General features: G+C 35.5%; 1 protein-coding gene across 1 annotated transcript in view; it reads right to left on the reverse strand.

Moving 5' to 3' along the window:
* The window catches only part of MALRD1 (MAM and LDL receptor class A domain containing 1), a 272,026-nt gene that overhangs the window by 203,589 nt on the left and 41,950 nt on the right, over positions 1–26,487 (reverse strand). The window contains 8 exon segments of the mRNA XM_086614885.1: positions 7,081–7,493; positions 9,173–9,540; positions 10,779–10,884; positions 11,036–11,188; positions 18,221–18,367; positions 19,769–19,889; positions 20,958–21,125; positions 26,184–26,293. Coding sequence (XP_086471011.1) covers positions 7,081–7,493; positions 9,173–9,540; positions 10,779–10,884; positions 11,036–11,188; positions 18,221–18,367; positions 19,769–19,889; positions 20,958–21,125; positions 26,184–26,293 — 1,586 coding nt within the window.

The raw sequence follows: 26,487 nt of genomic DNA on the forward strand, positions 1-26,487 counted from the left end.
AAAAAGGGTGAGCTTCCCGATGCACTGAAAGCTGTCTGCAGCACAATGCCTTACAGCGTGAGGACAGATGCACCAGAGGTGCAGGACAGGTCAGCTGTCCAGCCAACTGCAGTGTGTGTCTCCCAGTGGACTGCTGCCACATCCACAATAAGAACAAAACAGGCACGCAGTGGTAGATCCCCAACTCTTAGCAGTATATCACAGGTGGAGGTTACAGACTCAATGTTGTGCTAAAGCCCTTAACAAACCTTTCTTTCAATAATTTCCCAAATTACTTATTGATCTCATTAATACTTCCTTGTACCCAAAACATCCTGTGGCAACGAATCGTATAGCAGACCATCCTAAAAGAGTATTTCCTTTTGTTGTGATTGTGTTGCCTAATAATTTCACAGGAGACCTCTCATTCTCTGTATTCAGAGAAATCATTAATGATCATTCTCTATGCAGCTTTTCTATGACACTGTTGATTTGATGTTTCTCTGTTACATCTCAACCATCTCTAAGAGGAACACTCTTTACTCAAGTATTCTAGAAAGGGTCAAACAGTTCTACATTTGTTTTTTTTCAGCCTAATTTTCCCAACGTAAGGGCAAATACACAATTACTTTATTTTTTTTTCTTAGGATATATAGAAGAAAGAGCACAAACTCATCAGAACCAGTTTCCTTCTAACAACACTGAGTGGCAAGGATAAGCCCTAGCTGCATGTGCTGATGTGCAATTGTAACAGGCTGAAACATGATCTTCTCATATCACTTTTCACACTAGGATATAGTACTTATCTTCGGGATGATAAAAAGGTATGCACACTCTTCCAGTGAAGCTGCGTGCAAGAACTAGAATATAGCTAAATTTGGTCAGCTCCATTTTCTGGAGTACACCAGTGTAAGTCCAGAATTTCAATCTGACAGTAATGATTAGAGAAGACTGAAAAACTCCCGCACTTAAGTTGATCTACAGAAGTATTGATGTTACAAACCCCACTGAAAATTTCTCTCAGAGGGGCTGTGAAATGTGATATGACATCTAAAACTCGTAATATCAATAGTTCTGTGGCTTGTTGTGTAGGAAATGAAACCTGAAGTTTTCTTACTTCAAGGGCATTATAGCTGACGAGGAAGCCTAGAAAGTCAGTATCTTTTCTTAAATTGATACAAAGGGTATTTAGTTCACTATAACAAGTCTCACTATATTATTCTTGTATGAAATATAATTATCATCACTAGAGATGCATGAAATAAAAACGTTAAATTCTGAAACCTCACAATTTGCCATAGCACAAGTTTTTTGTTTGAAACAGGACTCAGAACCTTTAAAATCGGTTTGTAAAGTAGAATTATGCCAAAAAGTTAATTTTCCACTAGAACCTTTAGTTTTCATTACACAAATGTTTGGAGGCGGGGGTGGGAGTGTGTTGATCAATCTGCTCTCTTCTAAGAAAAGTAATTCCAAGAAAAAGCTAGAATTACAGAAATAACCAGAGAGTAAACTTTGTGATCATCTTTCATTTATTACAGAGCAGATCATCAGAATTTCCAAAGAATCACTATGTCATCTCACTGAGGAATGAAAAGGGAGGGATCAGAAAGTTAGAAAGTAGATACAGCTTATGTGATTGTGATCATCTATCAGTTAGTACCTTAAATATATTTTTTAGCTCTTCCTGTCTCTCTTTTTAGATGAATGGCAAGAACCTGGATGCAAATACTGTGTGTTTACTACACATGCATTTGACAGTAAACTGATCTTATGTCAAGGGCATACTAAAACCATAATGCAAGAAGTAGCTGGGTATAATTAAGGAAAACCTAACACAACCCTGTAATCAAGGTTAAAACTCAACTGTAACTATGTGTCTGCACAACTAATTCTATGGCTAAAAGATAAGAATAACTGAAAATAAAATCTGTTTCAAGTGATCTAATTTACCTTTGAATTTTAAAATCTTTGTTAAGTAAAGGTATAATATGCCCTATAGCTCCATAATAGAAATGAAAAGATGAAAAATGAGGATTTAAACAAATGTATTAGAAGGCAAAACAATCACCTTAATCTGGTATTTCGGAAATGAAGAAAACTTCCTTTAGATTCTTCTCTGTCTTTAGACAAATTGCAGCTAAAAAATAAAGTTGGTTCTTGATTTAACACCATTCAAGAAGTATACTTAAGGATTTCTGTGTTGGAACCAATTATGACTAACACTTCAACCTTCCTATTTGAACAGCCATACAACTGATATCATATTTGATTATACTGTCACAGATCATAAATAGTATATTATTAGGGCTGTGACTAACTTAGAAAATAATTTCAGAACTAATTTTGCCCTTAAGCTAATGTATTGTGAAATATATTAATTTTATTAAGGATTTCTTTGGAAGTGATCCAAGGCTTCCTCTTCAGTAGACAACTAATAACTGTTGGGGTAAAATTTCCAAAGCGTCTGCCTATGTTGGGGCTGATGACATTTGTAATGCTTCACTCGATGAATATCCTGTTGTAGCAAAGTAAAACAAATACTTCCTGAAGGCTGCCTGTTGTTGCTTTATGTCTACAAGCTTAAGGGAACCCTAGTAATTCTCAAAGATGTTTCACTCTATATGATCTAGAAACGATGCTCAGTGATTGTAATATGGAATGACTACCAGTTCAGCACAGGGTGGCTACAACATCAGATCCTATAAGTTTAGGAACGTGAAAGGGAGATGGCATGTTTGACTCTCTAGAGGGTCTAGGATTTACCAAAAAAACTCCCAACAAACAAAAAAAAACCCCAAACCTACAGTCATAGTGAACGTTTCTACCTGCAGATGCTGCAAGAGACAGCTCACATCATACTATGCAACATCAAATAAGACAAAAGGACTTTACAAGACAAGTAAGCTAATTATTTTCGATACATTTGCAACACACAGTAAAATGCCAACATCGAAATTCTTTATGTGAGAAATCTGAAATAGGGCTGGTCAGCACTTATGCGTTGATAGCTCAGCCTGAATAAGAGGCAGAGGTATTCAGAACATCAGAAGAATGCGAAGACACAAGTCACATTCTGCTTTAAAAAAATAGAGGTCAGTTTCAGGACAGAAAGTACTTTTTCCCAAACTGACAAAACTTTTGAATACAAAAAATTGTCTTCTTTTAAATCATGACCAACAAATGGTGCAACCACTATACCTGCAAACAGCATCTCAGAGTGTCAAAGGTACAAATAGCAACATACGAATCAAAGCGAAAGAGATCCACTGTGCTTCAGCTATCTGTCTTCTCATGTTTGATCATATTCCAGACTTAAGGTTTCAAATGCTGCTTAGGAGCTTGAGAAATCCGATTTGCACCCTTATGAATATACTCAGGCAGACATGTTTCAGAATGAGGCCCTTAAAATACAAACATTTTGGATTCTACACTGAGAACAACACAAAAATAGCACAATAGGTACTAAAAATAGCAGATAGCTGGAGAAAGAAGTTTGGATTATATTTGCGTTTGTAGAACATGGTGCTATTCTATATTCATAGCAAATGTATCATTCTAATTTTCAATCAATATTCCATTACTTTCTAGGCTAATACCTAATTGATAATAAGGGTAAAATTATTATGGTAGATTTGGTTATTTACTTTTCTTAACCACTTGTAAAATAGGAAAATACCAAATGTATTTATTATTCACTTAATTGCAATTTTATTTTGCATATAAATTTCCATAAGCTAGCATTTTTCAATAAATTGTCATTATTTATTTTCTCCTGATTTTGGTCCTTGTTTTTCACACTCAAAGGGAAAAAATTCTATAGTTGAAGGGAGATGTAAGGATTTATATATGACACTCAAAATATTAAAATTTTTAGTAATTATACTCAATGTAGCATTAAAATCATGTAATCATGTATTTGCATTTTTAAGTTTTACAACAGCCAACTTAAAAAAAATCTACACTGATCATTATAAAATCATCATATAATATTTTGCTCCTTTATGTATTACTTATGCTTTGGAGCATCAAAGGTATATAACCATCTTTTTTTACAGAGTTATTGGAGATGAGTAAAAAGTGAATTGAACTAAGGTAAAGGTAATTTTTTTTTTTTAAATGATATGATTTGCAAAATAGTAAAGTATGCTAGATACCATATGACAGACATGGTAGATATGTGATTTATATCGTGACTAAAAGGAGACTACACTGCCCGATAGGATTGAAATACAGAATTTTGCCTTTGTTCACATAATAACACCATTTCCTTTTTCTGTACCCACAGAAATTGGAATGAATAGAGCGAACTAAGACAGCTACATTTATCTAAGATGTTAAAATAGAATCTTTGCACTTTCTTCTGAGCAGAAACTATTTCAAGTATTATGATTATTCAAGGAAAATAAAAGCAAACACTAGTCATCATCATTATAAGTAGGCTACCATGGACAGGTTGTGATTCTACTATCTCTTCAACTGTACCTTTAAGGAAAAGACATGTAAGCAAATTTTTCAGGGGGATTAAAATAAGAGTAGATCGACTAAAGAGACAAGGACACTCAATAGTCTATTATTTTCACACTGAAAGAAGGTTCTTATACAGTAAAAAGGAGTATCTTGAGAAGAAGTATGTTCTTAACCCAAACTTTTTAGTAAAAAAACCCAACACAGTAGTATAATTTCTTGAAGATTATTAATTCCTTTGTAGCTTTTCACGTCACACCAGTTCAAAGAGAAACTCTAGATCACTAAAACTGCAAAATTTTTATAAGCATGTGTATTTCGGACCAGTTTTGTCACTTTTCAGTACTAGTATTTGAGAGATATGCTTAATTTTGGCTCAGAGAACTGCATTTCTTTCATTTAAATAAGCTAATGTTAAATTTCCCTTTTCACTCATCCAGCTATTCTCGTTCTGCTTACTGATGTTGCATTTAACATTCTGATGTAAAACATTTGATGAAAACGCAACAAGTTTCAGCCACAGTTTGATGGCAGCTAGATTTCTTGAGAAATTTAAGATTCTCAAGTTTAGTGGGAGCTGGTGAGAGCAAAGGAAGTCTTCATGCACTGTTCCCTTTGGGTTTCTACCAAAACATTCATTTAAAGGCCCTACAGCTTCATATCTACAGAATTTCAAACTTTGAAAAGGTGATACGGCTTTTCAGATGTCCTCAAGTATCTTTCTTTGCTGCTTTGAATTTTTGGCTGAGTACAACTCATTCTCCTAACTGTTAGTATATGGGTACAGTTGTTTACATGCTCCCCAAGTTGGCTTCCCATCCTAGTAAATAAACTGAAATTGTGAATTTGAGGGATTTATTATTCATAGTGATTCTTTCTTGGAACATTGTAACACGCTCACCTAGAGAGAGAACAGGAAGAGGTGGTATCGGCTATCTCAGATTTATGATCATCCCTTACATTTAGAAGGAAAACAGCAAAACGAAGGTCTGTGTTACAAAGACTTAAGCCATCTTTGGTCTTAGAGTCTCAGCTTTGTAAAGTGTGGGGTACACAACATAGTAGACATAGAGGCTGCAACTTTAATACCGTTACCCAGTCAGCAGACAGTCCAAAACTAACTGGAGGCTGTTCTAGTACACAGCTCAATAGAGATATGGCTTCAGAGAAAAAGTGAAAACAGAGTGCGAAGACCTTTCCCACCACGTCTTTAGCTCTGGAAGTATCCAAATGCTATGTACTTAAAATGAAGATTGGAAAGAGGTCAGCACTTGACAACTTACTCAAAACAGAATAACAACTTTTCTTCAAAATTTCTGTGTTTTGAAGGGTTGTGGGTTGTAGGTTATGACACAGTGAGCTCCATCAAGAGAAATGCAGTACACAGTAATGAACATCAGATCTTGAACTCTTTTTTCAGAACAAAGTATCAAATGATACCTTACGCCCCATGCCTCTCCAAAATGACTATGAAAAACAAAACTACATCAAAAGAATGTAAGACCTTTACATTCCCTGCCCAGAACTGGGCAAGTACAATACAAAGTCCTACAACACTAGCACAATAAAAATATTTTCAGTTACTGAACAGACTTCCCGAACCTTCAGGAGATGAAATGTAGGACATGTGAGATTATAGTTGTTTAGATAAACTACCAGACATAAGATGTGTTTTCTTAACTGGAGAGAGGAAAAAAAAAAAAAAAAAAAATTAGGAAGACCTTGTTAGCATTATCTTGTTACTCCTTTATGCTCCTTTACATTTCTGCAAAAGGTCTGCATGAAAAGTGAGCACTTTCCCTCCAGGTGCCTCTGTGCAATCACAATAATATTAAGGTTTTTTCCTCCAAAGAGGATAGAACTTCTCCTAAAAATAATCTTTTGGGAAATAAATGTGGGACAGTCTACAGCATATTGTTTATATTAGATTTAAAAGAAGGTGTTCATTTTTATAACGTGTTTTGGGGTTTTTTGTTGAAGTTAATTTTATTACCAGTTGGCAGTCAAGTGAACTGTCTCCTTTAATAAACCTACAGGTTCATTAATCCAACGAGATTAAACAATTCACACATAGTGAAAGGTAAAGAACATATATAATTTTTAAAAGGAGAGAAAATAAATCAAGATTTGTTGCTGTAACTTATTATTATAATTTCTTTCTCCAAATGATATTTAACTGTTGGCCTAGCCTCGCACTCAAATATCTTGAACTGATATTTTTTTCTGACATTATACAATGAAAGATTAATATGCAACTCTGGAAAAGTAAGGTATAGAAAAGAATATTTCTTTAAACAGTCCCTTTTCCATGAATGAAACAAAATCTTGCCATGTTGTTCTGATAGCAGATCCAGTTGTTTGTTTCACTAAATGCTTGAAAAACAGAAATAACATCTACTTTAAATACTCCATGTTCCTATTCAAAACATTATAATCACATGTTTTGGGAGGAAAAGTAAATTCCACAAAAATAAATATTTCAGACATATTTCCTAAAAAAAACCCCTACAAATGTATTTTAAATTCAATTTGATCAGACAATTACAAGCAGCTTTGAGATTGCACAGTCGTTTATATACTCACAGTGTTTTACGAGACAGCAAATAAGCATTTCACAACCTAGAAGGTTCATACCTGAAATGGCTTAGAGCTGCTGATGTAGAGTGTCTGTCTGATCCATCTGTTTCCTTGATTTCCAAACTCGTACCACAATGGCCATCCCTTGGTGTTACTCACAGTTCTCTGAAACACTGACAGCTTGTAAACTTGCTTTCCAAACATGTGATAATGAAAGCGGAAAACGCAGATTCCATTGCCAGAAGGGTTGAGGAGAGGACTGAGCAAAACTGCTTTATCTTGGAATTGATGTGGCTCAGAGGATTCCATGTAGAGGTAGTGTCCCCTGGCCGTGCCTGTCGTGTGATCCTTCAACGGGCCTGTATTAACCGTGGGGGTTGGACCCTGTATTCTGATCCAGTCAAACTCATCCTCAACATCCTGCGCCCAATTGCACAGCCCATTTTCAAAGTCACACTGTAGGTCAGGATCTGAAATGTAGACAGAATAAACTGTCAAGTGAAAGCAGAATCAAAAGGTGATCGTACTTCAATATACTTTCATGAACTTTCTAACATAATTAAAAAAAAAAAATCTTTGTCTCCTTGCAAAAATTTCTTTCTAATACAGAAAAAAACACTTATTGTCTTCTCCTTGCAAATACTCACCTATGAAGAACAAATATACACTTAACCGGACCAAAAAAAAGAAAAAAAAAATCTTTATTTAATTACCTCCTCTTTCAATATGTATCTGGCAAACTGTACATAATTAATTTATCGAATAAACATAAGTGTGAAGAATATTTTATTATTCATATGCATTAAATATTAATATATACATTAGATTTATGTATTTTTATAATTAAAGCATGCAATGTTCTTTAACTGAAATTTAACTGAGTAAAGGATTTAAAACAGGTTAATTGAATGAAATAAACAACAAGATGTAAACTTATAGGTATGGTAATAAGTGACCTAATATGTTTTTGCATAACAGAATTAGTTCTAAAAATAGGTTGAGTTTTATATCTTTATTATACTCAATAATAGTAGCTTGATAGCTTTATCAAAGCTGAATTCAAGAGACGCATTTATGACACAACTGTACTTTATTATTTGACACCAAGGCAAAATATATTGATTAGACTAGTTATGTCTAATGTAAAAAAGTAAAAGGTATATCAGAGGTGGAGAACTTGCATTTTATCTTTGCCTCTGCTCTTCATAAACAGTAAATAACATAACAGCCATTTTTTTTTAATGAAACTGTTATTTTTTATGATATTTAAAACTGTAAGTCATACAGTACTTCCTTACTACAGAGCTGAAAATGAGTTGTAAACAAGATAGACATTTTACAAGTGTGAAAACTGAGATAGGCTAGAAAAAGTTCACTTTCTTTTAAATTCAAATCAGTTAAGTTGATATTCAGCAAATATCAGTGTAAGCTTGTATCCCCTCAAGCATGTAAGATGTCCCATGTTTCTCAAACTCATTGTGATTTACATAATTTAGTTACCTCAGGATGTAAGAGCAACCGCTAGTTAATTTTATTTTATATTAATGTTTTTTCTGAGTCCTTAAAATTGATGAATGCATGCTTTGGGGAGAAAATCATCAACAGCACCATTCAGCCCTGCAAGGTGACTGTCAAAAATGTGAACGACCCATAACTTTCCTCAGTCCTTATAAGTTCTTTTGAAAGGGACCAGCACAATTAATATCTTCTAGTTCAGATAGTTTAACTTTTTCTAGGTAGAAGGAGTTACAGGCCATAAAAAGAGATAGGACACACACTCCTCTCAGACCGTATATGTCGTCCACTGTACTACCATCAAAGACAGCATGTTAACCCAAATCAACTGGCAGACTATGAATTCTCTTTTAAAATAAACTTGTCATGCCTGTGCGTGTTTTACAAAAGTTAAAGAAATATTACTTGTTTGAATAAAGGAGACTGAATTACATTTACCCTCAGTTTCAAGTCATCAAGTGTACTTAAGTAACAAATTTTCAGAGTCTGTCTCATCAGTAACGATATTCAGTTGACTTCTCACTGACTGTGACATTATTAGACTGTAACAGTACTATGCTTTTTTAGTTCAGGGATTAGTTTGGCAAGTGAATTTTGGGTTGATGTAAAGTAAACAATAACAGAAAGGACTTACTACAGTTGTCTTCATCTGATCCATCCCCACAGTTATCCACAAGATCACAGACCAATAAACTATCAATACATGCTTTTGTGTCTCTGCACCAGAAACGATCAGGACCTTCACAACTTAATGCTGGAGGTGGAAGAGCACAGTTTTCAAATGTAATATCATCAATTGCTGAGACACCATCATAAACACCCAGACTGATTTTATCAAGTGACAATTGGAAAGGATGTGCAAGGCGTCCAAGCTGAATGACTGTCTTCAACCACTGATTTCCCTCATTGTAATATGTCCTCCAAAGGACCGTAGGCTGTTTCAACCCATCCACAAGCAATTGCATCTCTGCTGCTCCAACAGACCATCCATAATTGTAATACCTAAAATGATAACAAAAAAGTTAAGGGTGCAAACGATGAGAATAGACCATGTCAAGTATAATAGTCAATATCTCTTCTGCCATAAGTCTATGAAATATACATAGTCCGTAATGCCTATTTCCAGTTTACTTGTAATTCAATCCACTTTCTGTATGATGGTAGGGCAGGTTGCTGTATCGGTCTAAGGCTTATTTCAATATTTGAAGATTATGAGAGAAGCAGCACACTTCTTAAATTAAAACACATATCTTAGGAGACACATTTTCTTTCATATTATGCAATGAACACTGCTCATTCGGATGTATGATATATTTTTTAGAAATTTAATTCAATACATAATTGTAAAGTTTCAAGAAGGAAAAACACACCTATCTATGTTAGTTATTGCTAACATGTTGCATTTTTACAGTCTTTCTTGAGGATCTCAAAGCATTGAAAAATCATGTATACATAGGTGAGCAATCATACAACAAAACTGAGAACCAGAACAGAACCAACAAGCTGTAATTTCCAGACCTACACTCCAACTTCTAGTCTTGAGCCTTTGATAAAAAGGCATTTTCCTCTTCCTTTGGCAGATGTATTTGACATTAGTGAGAAAAACCATGCTTAATAATATCCAAGTCAGGCCAAACATTTATTTAAACAGTAGCACCACTTTTGACCTTAGTACATAGGTTATCACAGTTTACTTTTTCTGTCCCTCTTTAGCAAGACTGCACAGACTGAGACAAGACAATAACCGAAAAGGTGGGGTTTTTTGCTGTGCGTACAAAAAAAGAAGGATTGGAAGCAAAGCTCCAATTCCTGCACTGGAGCTTTTGCTTCAAAACGATACAGTATAATTTTGGATACTATAGATGACTCAAGGAGCTACCAGATTTTTGGGTGTTTTCCTGTTCTTGAACAAAATTGCATAACATTTTCAAATTTGCTTAATGAAAGCAGAAATGTTAGCAAAATGACTGTGGTATTTGTCTGTGTACATGCAGCCACAATCTTTTAAAATAATTTTTCTCAAAGCCTGACAGCAAGGTCACCCTATGTTTCAGTTCTGTTCTCCAAGTACTTCAGCTTATTTCTGCATATTGTTCACAATGAAGACTATATGATTAAAGAATAAAAAGAAATAAATATTGAAGAGGAAGGTATGTCTATTGTAAAAAATAAACTCAATTTCAGTCCAAGAGAAGCAATGCGAGATGGTCCAGGAATTTGAAATCTAAATTGTTTCATACCAAAAGGACAATGTGCAATTTGATCCTGTTTGCATGAACTTTGGGCTTCGTAGCCGAGCTACTTGTGAAATGCTGCTGCTGTTTTTCAGGATGAACATAAAATGACCTATCAAAATAAAACAGAAGACAACTTTTCAGACTGAAGAAAGAAAGTGTTTCTAAAGGTTTTTAAAGCATTCATGACCTCCACTTTAAATCTGACTAAAGAATAGGTTTATCTGTACCACTTCTCTGTTTCTAGGCCTGACTAGTCTTACCTTCAGATTTGTTGTAGGTGTGATCCTGCGGAGGAGCTTGCTTCTGAAAAGCAGGTGCAAGAGCACTACTGGAACCTCTTACCCAGCCAAATTCATCTCCATTTGCAGTTTCAGTCCACCCACAGCTCTCTCTTTCAAAGTCACATACAGCAGCTGAAATGAGGAAAGAGACATTTCACATCATCTCTGTACATGACATCACTAAACAAGATCTGTGGTATGAAGAGGAAATAAAATGTTTCTCATATGCCACTTCTTCTATGTCCATTCTTCTATGGAAGATGTTTAGGAAAGGGGCATGAGAAGCCAGAGTACAAGATTGAGTATTTGTTTCCTAACAGTTAGGTTAAATAGCAGTCCCCTAGGAACAACCCAGCCATCATTATATCCAATGCACTCAGTAAAACCAGTCCTTTCCAAAGCCACTGCAGCCAAACACACAAAGCAGGCGGGGAGGCGCTGACAACAGCCTCACAATCCTCATGCTACAGAACAGGACCACGGAGCACACAAAGCAGTAACAAGGCTTCTGCAAGATCTTTTAAGGAATCAATGTTAGAGCCAGAAATAAAATCCCTGATTTCCTGAATCTCAGCAAGTATGCTAATGATACCAAAACCTTTCCTCTAGTTATAACAGGAACAAAGTTAAATATCAGGCGTTACATAATCGCTATGATATTGGTAGAATGAGGAATTTTCTGAAACACAAACTACTGCAGTGAAAAAGATTTGAATAACATATTCAACAGCATTCCTCAATTCTTCATTTAAAAGAGGAGTGATATTTTAGAAAATGTGTATAATACAAAATAAAGGAAAGGAAGGAGTAAAAGGGTGTCATGTATGAACGAATATAAACTGACAAATATTTATTATGCTAAAACAGAGAAACATCAGGTTTTTCACTTCTGCAGTTTAGAAAATCCTAGTCAAATCATATGATACTTTTGAGTTCTGCAATTATAACAGATCTTTAATGGAAACCATTAAGAAAATGATTTCAAGAATTTTTAAGCAATAAATTATATACATAAAATAAGTAATCAAATATTCAGACATTACTGTCAGAATTCCACCATTATTTATAATGATTTATCACAACTTCCAGTAACCATATCATAATGGTATAGAAAATGTACATTTCAGAATCAAATGAATTCTCTTGGAAAACAGGATGACATAAATGTTTATTGATGGATGATATGGGAGTTTCTTTGGGGTTTTTGTTGTTGGTTTGGGTTTTTGTCTTTTTTTTCTTCTTTAAGGTCTGTGTCATTTTAAGTTATACATCATTTGTTAGAAGGAATGAAAAAATATTAACCAGGCAAGTTAGTATTATTGTTATTTAGGGCTTCTCAGAAGACAAGATTTTGTGGATTATTAAACAAAGCACATAGAAACTCAGAGTTATCAATGCTGCTTAAAAACAAACAAAAACAAACAAACAAAAACATTCCACAAATATGGAAGGCCAAGTAACATTTAAGAGATCAAGGAAAATATGAGTTTGCTATACGTATGGTGTATGTGGGTCAGAAACGTCAATGATAAAATGATGTAGATCAAATTTGACAAAAAAAACAGAATGAAGAAATGTTTAAATAGGATGTTTTGATAGAATAAAACAAAGATAAAAAATATGTACAAACATTCAAGGACCTAGGCATAATGGAAATGACTGAGAATCCACAGATCAACCATAACAGTAAGGTAATATGGAGAGCTATTTCTGATTTGCTTTTCGCTCGATGGAAAAAAATGTGCCATATTCCCAGGAGAAAAGCAACAAAGAATTTGACAAACCTTGGACACAGATGGTTACACCAAAAGAGGCAGATAAACAAGACAAAACTGTTAAGTTTGAGCCCATACTTCTTGCATCTGTAACTTGTAACAGAAAACATAAAAGGAACGATGCATCAGACCATATATTTCACTTAGGCATGGCTGAATGATAAAATAACACTGAAACCTTCAACTAAATCTCAAACCAACTATTTAAGGCCTAGAGAAGATACAAGAATAGAGGAAACTGGTAGAGCCTGGGTGAAATGCACTTGGTTCTCAATGCTTGATAACACTTTCATTACCTAACTGTCTCATAACTTCTTTGACTGGCACTTCTGTTTCAGATTATCCAGAAAAAAAGGCTATGGTTTAGGTACCTCGGTAGTTTCTTTCACAGCGAACACACACAAATTACTCTGCCTTCTTTGTTTTCTGCCTTCCACCTATTTCTTATTTTCTTACATGGTCTCTTTAACCATCAAGTGGCCCCAAAGACTCTGCCGGGCTTTCTGTTCCTAAAGTGTTAGAGAAATTTATTGTTAGCTTTTCTTACACTTTTTTTGCCATCCTTTCTGTATCAAACAGATGTAGATCTTAGCCATTAAGCTGCTAGAAGCTTCCCCTGCATCGAATAAAGCTGATGCCAGCCAGCTCCAAGATGAACCCACCACTGGCCAAGGTCGAGCCACACAGTGACAGTGGTAGGGCCTCTGGGATAACATATTTAAGAAAGGGGAAAATCCAACCTGCGCAAGAGAAAACTGAAGCCGGAGAGAGGAGCGAGAATATGTGAGACAAACAACTCTGCAGAGACCCGAGTCAGTGAAGAAGGAAGGGGAGGAGGTGCTCCAGGCACTGTGGCAGAGATTCTGCTTCAGCCTGTGCTGAAGACCACGGCTGTCCCCCTGCAGCCCATAGAGGTTAACAGCAGAGCAGAGATCCACCTGCAGCCCATGGAGGACCCCATGCCAGAGCAGGTGGATGCACCTGAAGGAGGCTGTGACCCCATGGGAAGCCCATGCTGGAGCAGATTTGCTGGCAGGACTTCTGACTCCATGGGGGACTCACACTGGAACAGTCCGCTCCTGAAGGACTACCTGTCATGGAAAGGAACCTCAGTTCATGAGGAATTGCAGCCCATGGAAAGGACTTACATTGAAGAAGTCCATGGAGGACTATCTCCCATGGGAGAGACCTCATGCTGGAGCAAGAGTGTGGAGAGTCCTTCCCCTGAGGAGGAAGGAGCAGCAGAGATAATGTGTAAAGAACTGACTGCAACCTCCATTCCCCATCCCCCTGTGCCACTCGACGAGAAGGAGGGAGAGAAAACTGAGGGTGAGGTTGAGCTTGGGAAGAAGAGAGGGGTGGGAAGAGGGTGTTTTAAGATTTAGGTTTTATTGCTCATTATCTTACTCTATTTTGATTGGCAATAAATTAAATTCATTTCCCCAAGTCTGTTTTGCTTGTGATGGTAATTGCTGAACAATCTCCCTATCCTTATCTCCACCCATGAGCCTTTCATTATATTTTCTCTCCTGTGTCCAGCTGAGGAGGGAGAGTGATAAAGCAGCTTTAGCGGGCAGCTGGTGTCCAGTCAGGGTCAACCCACCACAACATTAATCTTCTGGAGCGCAAACACACAATATGATAGGTATGTTAGGTCACTGCTGTAAATCTCTAGATTGAACAAGGGAATAGCTTTTCTCTTCTGCTTTAATGCATGGAAGTCACATGTAATAGCTTTATAGCTGTAATAAATTCTTCTGTAGAAGAAGAGCAGTGAACTAATAGTCAGAAGTAGCAGCACTCAGGAAAGAGAACATTTAACAGTTTATATTTTATATTATTTTTTCACTATTTTCAAATAATAAGAATAAATTTGAAATAATTTTTCTGTTCAGGACATGTATTTTTGTAAAATGCATTTAGAAATCTGAAGAAAAAATAATCACATTGTGCATCAGGATCAAGAACATGAATGTTGTTCTAAGCCCAAGAAGGAAGTCAGTGGAGCAAACAAATTCAATGACAGTTTTGTACAACGAAGAGAAGTAACAAAGAACTGGGAACTCAGAAATCTACACTGAGATAAGAAAAACACTCTGAGAAGTGGAGACCTTCAGCTGAATTCTTCCAGTCCTGAAAGAAAGAACTCATTTGTTAGGTAATGAAAATCAAGAGATGACTCAAGGATTGATGCTACGAGATGAGAAAATTGCATAGAGACCCTTTTTGTTTAGTGGACTTGGCAGACCCAAGCATCAAAGGAAATCATCTTGCTGAACTTTAAGATAAAAAGATTTAAATAAAAAACATTTAGAAAGATATTTTTAGCCCATATAATATCCTTGCCTCGTTCTCATACCAAGAGAAAAAACTTACAGTAACGAGGTTAAGGAGTATACAATACCAGCAGGTAGAATATCATGGAAAAAATGCTAATATTGTTGAAAGAAAAAAAGCAGTTGTAAGTGGTGAAGTCAACAAAATATCTATGCTTAGCCAAGCTAATATATATATTACATATATAACATATATTAGCTATATATAATATATAATATATATATTAGCTATTATATATTGTGTTATATAATAATTAGGAAAAATATCTAAGAAAAATGAAATGTTTGCATCCAATTGCGTGAATATATATAAAATATATTATAAATAAAATATATTATAAAATAAATTGCATGAATATATATAAAAAAAGTAGAAAGTAATTGTACAATAATGGATTTTACAGTGATTCCACCACACTTCTTCCATCCTGTCATGACTGAAATACTGTGATGGATAATAACAAAGAATTAAGTACAAAGATGGTGAAATACCATTTCTGGAGGAATTACAAGAGATATTCCAGTGCCGTAAACTACCAGACTAATGTGCTGAAAGGCAAGTCAGGGAGCCAAACTGCTTGCAGAGACAGTTGTGTGCCTATATTCTGTTTCACATGCGACAAGCTGCAGCACTAACACACACTGAGCCAACTCAGCAGTACAACAATGATTTATAAGCAATATATTTATAGCAAAGACCACCATAAATATGCTTCTAACAGCTCCATAGCTTAATCTTTATCATGTTAATGTATAGTCTGGGCAAGTGAGACTTGCGTATAATAAAAGATTCTTCGGTCATATAATTAGAGAAAAAAGGAAAGAGAAAATGAGATGCCATATTGGAAGCTTGTGATTAAGGACAATCTAGGACTGGTTAAACACCTACGTGGACATTTGTCTTCACTTTTAGATGTAATGTTGAAATGGAAACACAGGCTGAATGGCTAAAAGGAAGGTTGTTCTGAAATATAAATACCGTATTTGAAGTGAAAACAGAGATTTTAGTTTTCTTGATTAAAAGTTACCAGTTAACTGCTATCTCAGAGGAGTGAAAGTGATGTTGCATGAAACTAAATCTATTTAGAATGTTTTAAATCAAACTATTGATTTGGAAGTGTTGTTATTTGGTCAGAGAACAAAATCCCAGTACTCAAGTTTAAGGGTAATGCGAGAGCAATCCAGACTATCACAACTCAATCATACATAGGATGTTTAAGCACATTTTGAAGAAAAGTACAAAAACATGAGGCAAATCAAAAAGGGATAGGGTGCAATATGGATTTTAACATACATAACATGAGCAGGGATGGAGTAAAGAAGTAAAGATTCTGTGTTGTCCAGTGAAATGAGCAAAAGCGATAGACACCGGTTATTGTTGTACTGTAAGGGTGACCAAACACTGCAACAAGGTTGCCCTGAGCAGTTGTGTAGTCTCCATCCTTTAAGATATTCAGAGCCCAACTGAGTAAGGTCCTGGGCATCCTGCTCTGGTGGATCCTGCTTTAAAGCAGGGATGTTGAACTGGATGGTCTTTGGAGGTCCCTTTCAACCTCGACTATTTTTTGGTAAGAGCGGAATTTTTTTCCCTTTTCACTCTGGCTCACAAGAGGAAAGATATTCTGTCTAGTGAACATCTAATCATTATTTCTGGTTTTAGCTAATCAAAATGTTACCTAATCAAAGGAAATGCAGTTTCTTAACTTAAAGTTCTGTATATTTTGGTTATAAATCCTTCTAAACAAATAAAACACTGGACACCAGTTCTCTAGCCAAGAAAGATTGGATACTAACACTGTAGAGATATTTCATGATTACGAATAGAAGGTGTAATTATTTATTGTATCTGCTAAAAGTCAAATAGATTTTTATTTATCTGAGCAACACCTCTCAAATATCCTAACTAAAGCTATAAAGTATACACATGGATTTTGGATTGCATTAGCATTGTTAAGAAGTTTAGGCTTTGCGATGCATAACACAGCAGAGAACGAAAATGCTATAAGGGTCTTGCCTACAATATTTCCTGTTATGTTAGAAATCATCATGTTCTATTTTCAAAAAAAAGCCAGCTGAACTAAATATTACTTATGGCAACTCCTTTTGAAAATGCATCACAGCTATTATAGTATAGTTGATAGTTCACGAAAGCAGGAAAATGATTTTCAAAGATGGAAAGGATAACCATGATTTCTTATGCAGAGCATGTAACTGAATGAATCAAAAAGATTTTTGAAGCTACATATTAGAGGCCTTGAAATATTTCCATCTGTCTCCTGACTATACACTGGAGAGGGACTCCAAGAAGTACTATCTTCCTGTTTTCCCCGCAAGGTAGTTTCCATGCGGAGAAAATCCAGGCATGTAACTCAGACAGGAGTCACCGCACATCTGTACAGAAAATGTTGACATAGCATAAATTATATTTTGACCATATCTGTGCACAGATGCTTTATTTACCATTACAGCTGTGGCATCTTCACCTCAAAAATAAGTATACAAACCACACAATTTGGACGCAAGTCTGTGACCACTGCATTTTTAATGCTTTCTATCTCACTGTTTCTCAGGTCTAATTGCAGGACCACCTACACTTTAAGAAGAGGCTTCTTACACAGTGGTCCACAGAATTTCCAAATTTGTACGAAGTGTAACATATTTTCCTAGCATAATTTTTTGTGTGAGAGCATGTGTGCAAAAGTGTGTGCACAAGTTCTGTTTGATTTATTTTACAATAGCTTCCTGAATCAGCTTCCAACATCTTATAGATTAAGATCTTATTCAGTATAACACTGTAACTATATTTAGCATCTTAACAGTTATAAAATAAACCATGGCATTTTAAGCAATACTTTCTACTAGATAATTAATGCTAAGAGGAAGTAGTTGCTACAGAATATAAAAGGGAAAAAATCAGAGTAGAATCAAAATGAAGTAACTATTTCTCAAGAGTTTTTACTGTTTATTAAATTACATTTATGCAGTCATGAAAGCCTGGCAAACAGGACAGTCACAGGAGCCTAACAAGCTATATTCTTAAAATTTTCACTTACGACATGTGGCTTCATCGTGGTTATTTGAACAGTCAGGTGTAAAATCACAAAATTTGTCAGATGAAATACATTGTCCATCCTCACATGAAAAATGTTCCAATGGACAGTAAGGAGATGAAGAATTAGTGCCTGCAAGTTCTGTTTCCCCTTAAAAATCAGAAAGTAAAATACAAGTAAAAACACATATATATAAAATTCTAAGACGCACTTTGTGTCTTCTTTGAGTATAGTGATGTGCACGTCATACAGAATCTAGTATCACCCGTGAAGTGAGCTAGACTATATCACAACTCATAAGAAACACAGTGGATATTAATGTCCGATGCTCTTAAATTATATATTATTCTCCACAACATTCCAACACTCGTGTGAAAAATGATTAAAATCCCCTTAAAGTTACCCAGCCAGGCCCTGGTTCAGAGGTGAGGTGTTGTGTACAGCAGTCTGCTGTTCTCCCCACAGTCAGGAGCCGGTCTTTCACAAAAAATTTCTGCTGTAGCGATGGTTTCTCTGCATTCAGCTCACAACGCAAATTCCAAGAAGCCAAAAGTTTGATGTTGTACCACTACCAGCTTGCACCTCAAACTACACATTAGAAAACACCTCAATTTTCAATGGAACAAAAAGCCAAAGACTACTTTTTTTTTTCTTCAGTAGATTTCTAGAAAGAGTGCAAGTGACAGGAGCGATATGCAGCTTTTCATTCTTTTTGTTTAACTTAGCTTATTTTGATACTCATACTGCTATCCAGATGACGTCTTTTAAAAAGTCTTCGTTTCTAAGAATACTACGTTCATAACTCATGTGTAAATAGGGAAGTCGTAGGGAAAAATTTAAAGAAAATTAATGTTTCATCAAATACTGAGCTACCGTCTATCAGCTTGTACATAGGGATCAGCGAAGCGTTAAAAATATAACAATGAAGTTTTCTATTACACCTTTAAATTTTCCAATAAAGGAGAAATTCAGATATCTGCTGGGTATAACCCATCAGTATTACCAGTGCTTGCATATGTGCCCATGCCATTTTAGAAAAGTAGTCATTAATATTCAAGAGGAGTAGAAACAGCAGTTTGACAAAAGGTTACAGTTGTTTTCTATTTCTATCCATTTGCACTTCAAGATTACAGAGTACAAGTACACAGACATTTTTGGTGGGCGTTTTCTATATGTTGGATATTTGACAGTAAGGATGGGAGCAAACTCTTGCTCTAAAGATAATGCAGTGGAATTTGCTCTTCAGTGGAAGGTGTAAGATACTTTGCTTCTGTCTCTGTGTCCAAGTGTGAATATGGGCGGGTACTACGTAGTGAGTGATATCTGGAAATTCCCTTCACAGCTTAGTTTGCAAAACTACTGCAAACTACTTACAGCAGCTAGAGTGTAACACAGAATGAGAGTCTTCATTATAGATGATTGATAAGCAGCAGATGGACTTTTTCCTCAGATTGTTCCCTACTTTCTTAAAAGTATCCTCAAGTTATCAGTCAAATCACGGTTATACGTAACAGACATTGGGGAAAGCATATTGAAAACCACAGAACTTGCCTTCGCTTTCTTGGCTGACACCTAGAAGTGATTTATTCACAACTCCACATTCCTCTGTTATACTGATGTCATCAACAGCAACTGTTGCATTTGTTGTAAGAATGGTGGCTCGTAAAATAATCTGTAAAGAAAAAGAAATAAATTAACTCATTAAAGGTGACATGATAAAAAGACATATATATATTTCTTTATAATTTACTACGTCTGCTCAGGAAATAAATACCACCTACAATCAACTCTGAATAGCAACCAGCAAAAACTACAATTGAGATTTGATTAAAGTAGAAAATTCAATCCACAACTGTCAAAGCCATAAACTACCTTTTTCTTATTTGAAGTTAAGCAACCCAGACGAACTTGTTTCAATCTAAACTGGTAAAAGCCGTCACTCTTTGAATGAACTGTCTTCCTACTGGAACCATTAAAAGCCATACACGTTTTTAAATGAGCTATTCGTGGTTTCAAAATATAATGGTTTACAACTCCATTTAATAGTGTTCATCTATACAATGCTTCTGAAGTCAGTAACATGGTACAGTAAATGTAGGGATTGTAACGATGCATTTGTAAATACAAGGAAATATTCAAGAGATCATGAAAGAAAGTAAAGTTCAGTCATAACTTACCAATAATGAGAATTGAGTGCCCTTTCTTTCAAATTGTTTTATAGATGAGACATTAAATGAAGAGATCAAAACTGGAATTTTGATTTGCTGAATCCTTATATCCAAGTTGCTGATTCCCTAACAGTTTCTTTCTAAGTTTTAGTAAAGTGTAGCAGCCTGAGATTATGTAAAAATAAAATTAAACTTGAAAATTGGTAATTGTTACTCTGATTAATGCTGCAAATTGAAGTATCTGCACTTCTCCTGCCTTTAGCCAACATGATTAGGTCCTCACTCTGATCAGCAATTTTTATAGCAAGTTCATTTTATAAAAACTACTGCATTATTGCTACTTGATTTTTATTACAAAAAAGGGAAAAAGGGATTATAATGTGTACAATACTGAAACAACGGTGATGTTCCTCAATAGCTATTGCTATTGAAAGAGCTGAATGGAATTCTTTTTTATATGAGCATTAAAGAATAGAAGTTATATTTTTATATTTCGTTACAAAAGTAAGTTAATTCTAAAGGCCAAATTAGAGTAACTTTTTAAAAACATTGTAAATGCAATTTATAATTACCTGAAAAGGTAAGTCCTCAGCTGCACTTTCTACAGGTATAGTCACTTTTGTCCATTGCATCTCAGACAATCCTGAAATGTCATGCAATTTTTCCAAACTTCCATCCAATGCAGTTCTCTTAAAGACAGATAGCTGGGAATCCTGAGATAACAGGTACCAAAATCTTACCTGTTGAAAAAGTTTTTAATGAAACACTTAAAAACTATATCATCAATCTGCAATAAATTCAGTAGCAACTCATATGTACATTATAACACAGAATGACATGACAAGTCTAAACATAGCCTTGGCATAAAAGAGAGAGATGCATGAAACTACGGCATGTTCAGGAGCAGTGTTATGTCTGAAAATAAAACCATAATTAAAAGTAAAAGTTTTTTTTAGAAAACTTACTTTTAATTCATATCAACTGATGCAGACCAACTGATATGACCTCCCTTAACTTTCTTTAGCTTAGTAAGGACTTAGAAACATCTCAAAGATTATTTTTCTTCACAAATGTTGAATATAGGACAGCTTCATAATTCTGTTAATCTCAGAAGTGCAACAGTTGAGGTGCTTATATGAAAGAAATCTTATTATCTTCTATTTCCAAAAGCAACACAAATGAAAGTTATCTGAAAACAGATGTTTAAAATAATCTATTGATCTCCTGAAACAAGTCAATTGACCAATATATGGGAAGAAAAACCAACTGTAGGTGGATGAGGCTACAAAAAAATGTTTGCCAGGCAGAAAAGTTCAGAAAACTCTGAAAATCTCAATTTGCTATGCCTCGCCTGCAATCCAGAGTAAACCTGATGCTTTTTTTTTAATGATTTTTTGTTTTAAAGTACTACCCAGACAAAAATTCAACTGACAACTGCAGGGAAGAAATAAGATTTTCAAAGACTAATTTATTCCTTTTTCATTTCCCCTAAGTCCTTCCTGCTTCTTCACATAGTGAAGGACTAAAATTTCTTCAACTGCTGACTCTGCTTCCCTGCGAAAACCTTGAATACTACTTGAATCTTTGTGAAGGTAAAACAAGAGATGTAAAAATAACTCTTCCCATCCAGTTCTCTGACCTTCTTCATATGGTCTTACGCTGTGAATCTTGGATCATCACACTACTGGAAATTTCCATTTATTTTTTCACGTTATATTGACTTTTAAACAATTAAAGAATACAGACGATTTGGGGCTAACAGTCAAATAAAATTCATGTAAAATTTATGGTTTTTTTTTTTTTGCAAGACAATTACAAATACAAGAAAAGCTATCTTTAGCCTCAGGACAAACACGGATGTATGTGTCAGCCTGCTTTCAGTTAGACATAAAACAATTGAAGTCTTTTATTTGAGCAAGATATCTGACACGATAAGCTCAACAGGTTGTGGAAAACATGATATTAGGGTCTATAACAGACAAAACAGCCTTAGGGTGGTGGTGTAATTTTTACTTAATTTAATTTATTGTGAATTAACACAAACTTCTAATCACTGGTTGGGCTACAGAAGAAAAAGAAAAAAGACGACGAACACGTAAACATATACCTGAGCAAACACGCTTCTCCCCTTTTCCCACACCTGTTTAAGTCAAATAATTAACCTGTCCTCTTCCTAGTCTGAATTTCCTCAATTTTTTGCTGCAGGTTACACTCAGTCTGGCCCAATTCCTTTGGTGAGGCAACAGGTGGAGCAGGAGGTTGAGCATGTGAACAATGGGTTCTTTCTGGCACTCCCTACAAGTTCCCCTCCTCTGCTCACTGCTTCTTACTCTTCTCCCTCTGCTTCAGCTAAGGGCTTTGACAGGACACAGTCCCTCTGGGGTGTCCTCACTTCAGCATGTCACTCACCCACAGCTGCAGTGCTCTCAAAGCTGTACCTCCTCCAGTATGGACCACCTCCTTTCATGGGTGTTTCTCCAGCCATGACCCAACAATGTCCCCTTCCACATGTGACTTCCTTGTTTGTCTCCAAGACATCTTTTTTAAAAAACTTATTTATTTACTTAGGTATTACTTTCAAGGGAAGTAGTAATTTAACAGTAACTAGATTCTGAGAGAAGTCTTTTCTTCAAGAAATTATCATATTAACATCTCTGTTAAAGCTGTGGAACCTTGGTGTGCCAAGGAAGTTGAAGAACAGGACTGATAAATTTGAGAACTCCTTAACATTCAAATAATTGGCTAATAATCTGAAAATCATCATGCATGTGGATTCATTAGCTTTCACTTCTGGCCTTGAATTTAATCCATAAAATTGGCAAATACACCAAAGATACAACATTTGCTATGCATGAAGGGACAGTTTCTTCTTCCTTGTATTATATAGCACAAGTTAGATCAGTGGTTACTGGTGGAAGTATTCCTTCTTACAACACACTTTATAATATCTTCTGGCTTCATGGCTTGTGGACTTAGTCCATCAATTTCCTAGAGTGTTTCTTTTTTTCCCCACTCATGAAAATCATGTATTTATTATATAAAATAATCTCAAGACTTATTAATAAATAGAAATACTTTCATGTATTTTTTTCCTCATCAGAAGGCATAAGGAATACAAAGCAGCAGATAGATAAACACTTTTCAAAATGAGTTATTTGAAGAACTATATGCTAAACAATCTAGATATAAGGTTTAGGTTTATAAACCAGCTTTTCAAATAAATGTGTGTTTTCATTATGTAGGAAATAAAATTACCCTCCCACACTATGTCTACATGTTCTACTTTACAATGAATACTCCGTCGATTAAAGAACCATAAACAGTGAGCTAGGACTAGAAGTTTGCTTCTACAACTCCAAAAACTTGAGCTAAATATGTCTTGACTGACATCTGCAGAAAGACTCAGCTACAAGAAGCTGCAGAAAGAAGTTACATCTGTTTCAATTAGCCAGTAAGGTACAATGTAAAACTGTTATTGCTCAATTTCAATTCTCTTTCTTTTTTTTTATTAAGAAAAAAAACCACCACCAAACAAACCAATCCAAACGCCAAGAAACTGGAGTCAAAGAATTTGTAAAGCTGTTAATAAACATAGATCTCTTTATGTAGATCCTTTTATCCTCTCAGTGTGACATCCCACAGAGGGCAACACCTCACGTTTATACGCAGAGAGTCTAATACACCAATACACATCCTAATGAGCAACCCTTACTCCTTGCTCTTTCACAGAAATAAAAGTCTGTGGGGAAAATGTGGCAGAAAGCCAGGCTTCGAGTCTTCAAAAACAATCTCTTTTCAAACGTGTAGCTGGACAAGAACTTGCCTTAGTTTTTCTTGAATATGGGAACTTTAAATACATTCAATACGTGCATACTCAAAATTAAAAATCGTTTATTTTCTGACTTTGAATTAGAGAAACTTATGTGCATCCCTGCTGCATTTGTATTTATTTTGAATGTAGATCAAATTCTGTAATAGATCTAAACAGAATAATTCACTAGCTCACATATCAGTTGTGCCCAGTTCACCTTAAGGGATTTTAAAATAATTTAATCTGAACTTGAAAGGTGCTAATCTACTCAGTATCAAGTCTGCAAAAGACTGCAGAAGGCAATATGGAATTGCCTGAATGAATACTGTTGATATCCCAGGAATAACGCAACATGCAGGGCTCTGATGAGTTGCTGAGAGGCCTTCTGTGTTCCCTTCAGCAGCATTTTGCTTTATTTCATTCTGCGTCTATTTTATTTCTGATTCTTTATAACACTAAGAAGCCATGCAAAGATTAAGAACCTGAGAGACTGTATTAAATGACAGCAAGACACCGTTCTTAAACTGTTTAAGAGGCTTCTACTCCTCAGCTTGCAAGTTGCAACTATTCAGCTGAAATCTGGTGACTCATTGATGTGTGCAGTTCAAGTCAGCTACAGTCTCAAGCAAAACAGATTTATCAAAGCCAACACTTGTTTCAGGTCCCTTACACTAGGAAAAAACCTAAGAATTCTAGGTCCTGCTGGAACAAAATTCTGCTATTTGTTGGGCCTTCTAGGTGCAGTTCCTCCACACATTGTTTTCTGACATCTTTATTTTTGGAAAAAGTTTTCTTCAGTGATTTTACAGTTTCTATTCTATATTGGGTCTGAAAAATCAAGCAACTAGTCTAAATTTTCTTTTATTTCTCTAAAGCCTCTTTTTCCCACTGAACACAATCAAACCATTTTGGCAAGCTCTTCCTATATTTCCTTTTCTACTGTGACTTCTTAAATCAGAAGGCACTATGCAGTAGCAGAAAAAACCATACAGTATAAATACACAACTTAGCTTCTCCCCAGTATAGCGTAAACTTTGAAAAGTTATGGAATGGAAACGAAAAAAGCCTCAGAAAAAAATAAAAATACTTATAAAACTGTACAGTATCTATCCACTTTATTTAGTGGCCAAAATAATAAACAAAGATAGAGTTAGGAAAGTTTTCTTGTATTATTTTTAATGTGATAGTTATATATATTTACTATATTTCTTCAAGTTCTGTTTTAATAATACCTATTTTGTTGAAAATTCCAATATTCTAGTTATAAAAATGTATTTTCATTTTTCATCTAAGACTTTTCTATTTTGTATCCCTCCTGACCCATTTTTTCCAGGTAGCTTTCTAGTTCCTCAGATCAACCACCATCCTGGCTGGTTGCTTTTTCTTTCCTCTACAGACCCACAAGACACGTGACAATAAAAACACTTCAAGGTAAATTCTCAAGGATTGTGCTGATCAGCTTAAAAAGCATCCTCCTCAAACCATCAATTAAAATTTAGTATGGGTCTGGAGCAAGGTAGCTAATTCTCTCTGGTCACACCAACATAGTTAATCTGCATAGTGACTTCAGATCAGAGGTCTCTTGCTCTGGGATGCTGGAAGTGTGAGTGTTTCCTGCCTACAGACGACAGTGTGACTCTGACACCTTTTGTTCGAAAGGCAGGCTGTGAGTCGATACAGCCCTGATGTTGCTGTCCAGCTGTTTGTCACAGCATACAAAAACCTGAAGCTCAGCCCTAAATCTGAGTCACCTGGTGGGTGCTTTACAAAGACTAATAAACGGATTTAAAAATTTGACAGTAAAGCAGTAAGAAGCTTGTTAGATCTCTCTCCTCCCAAAGAATTAGTCTGCAACTCCTTCCACTGGTATTGAAATGGAGACAGTTTTAATGCAGCAACACTTACAGCATGCAGAATACCGTATCTGCACATGAGATAGTGATGTGATAGCTTACAAAAGTGGAGACAGTTAATATGAAACTGTTACCTGACAACAGGAAGGCCCAGGGGACAGCTTGACAAGGAAAGGGCTCCCTAGATGAGATGTGGACACCTTTGTGTTCATCTGATGTGAGCCACTGAAGTAAATAAATGCTCCTGTAAACAAAAATCAAAGCAGTAGGAGAAATATGTCATGCTCCAATGACAAATAGCTACCTCAGAGAGCTAACTATATGCTCCACGAGGCACATAAAACTTATTCATAAATATAAACAAACGAAGCAGCTTTGCCATCAGTTCAGTCTCTGTGGATAAGGAGGAGAGTGTTGTAACAGGCTGCGACAGCCAGT

This window comes from Tauraco erythrolophus, chromosome 7, assembly GCF_009769465.1.
Source record: "Tauraco erythrolophus isolate bTauEry1 chromosome 7, bTauEry1.pri, whole genome shotgun sequence".
Lineage (NCBI taxonomy): Eukaryota > Metazoa > Chordata > Aves > Musophagiformes > Musophagidae > Tauraco > Tauraco erythrolophus.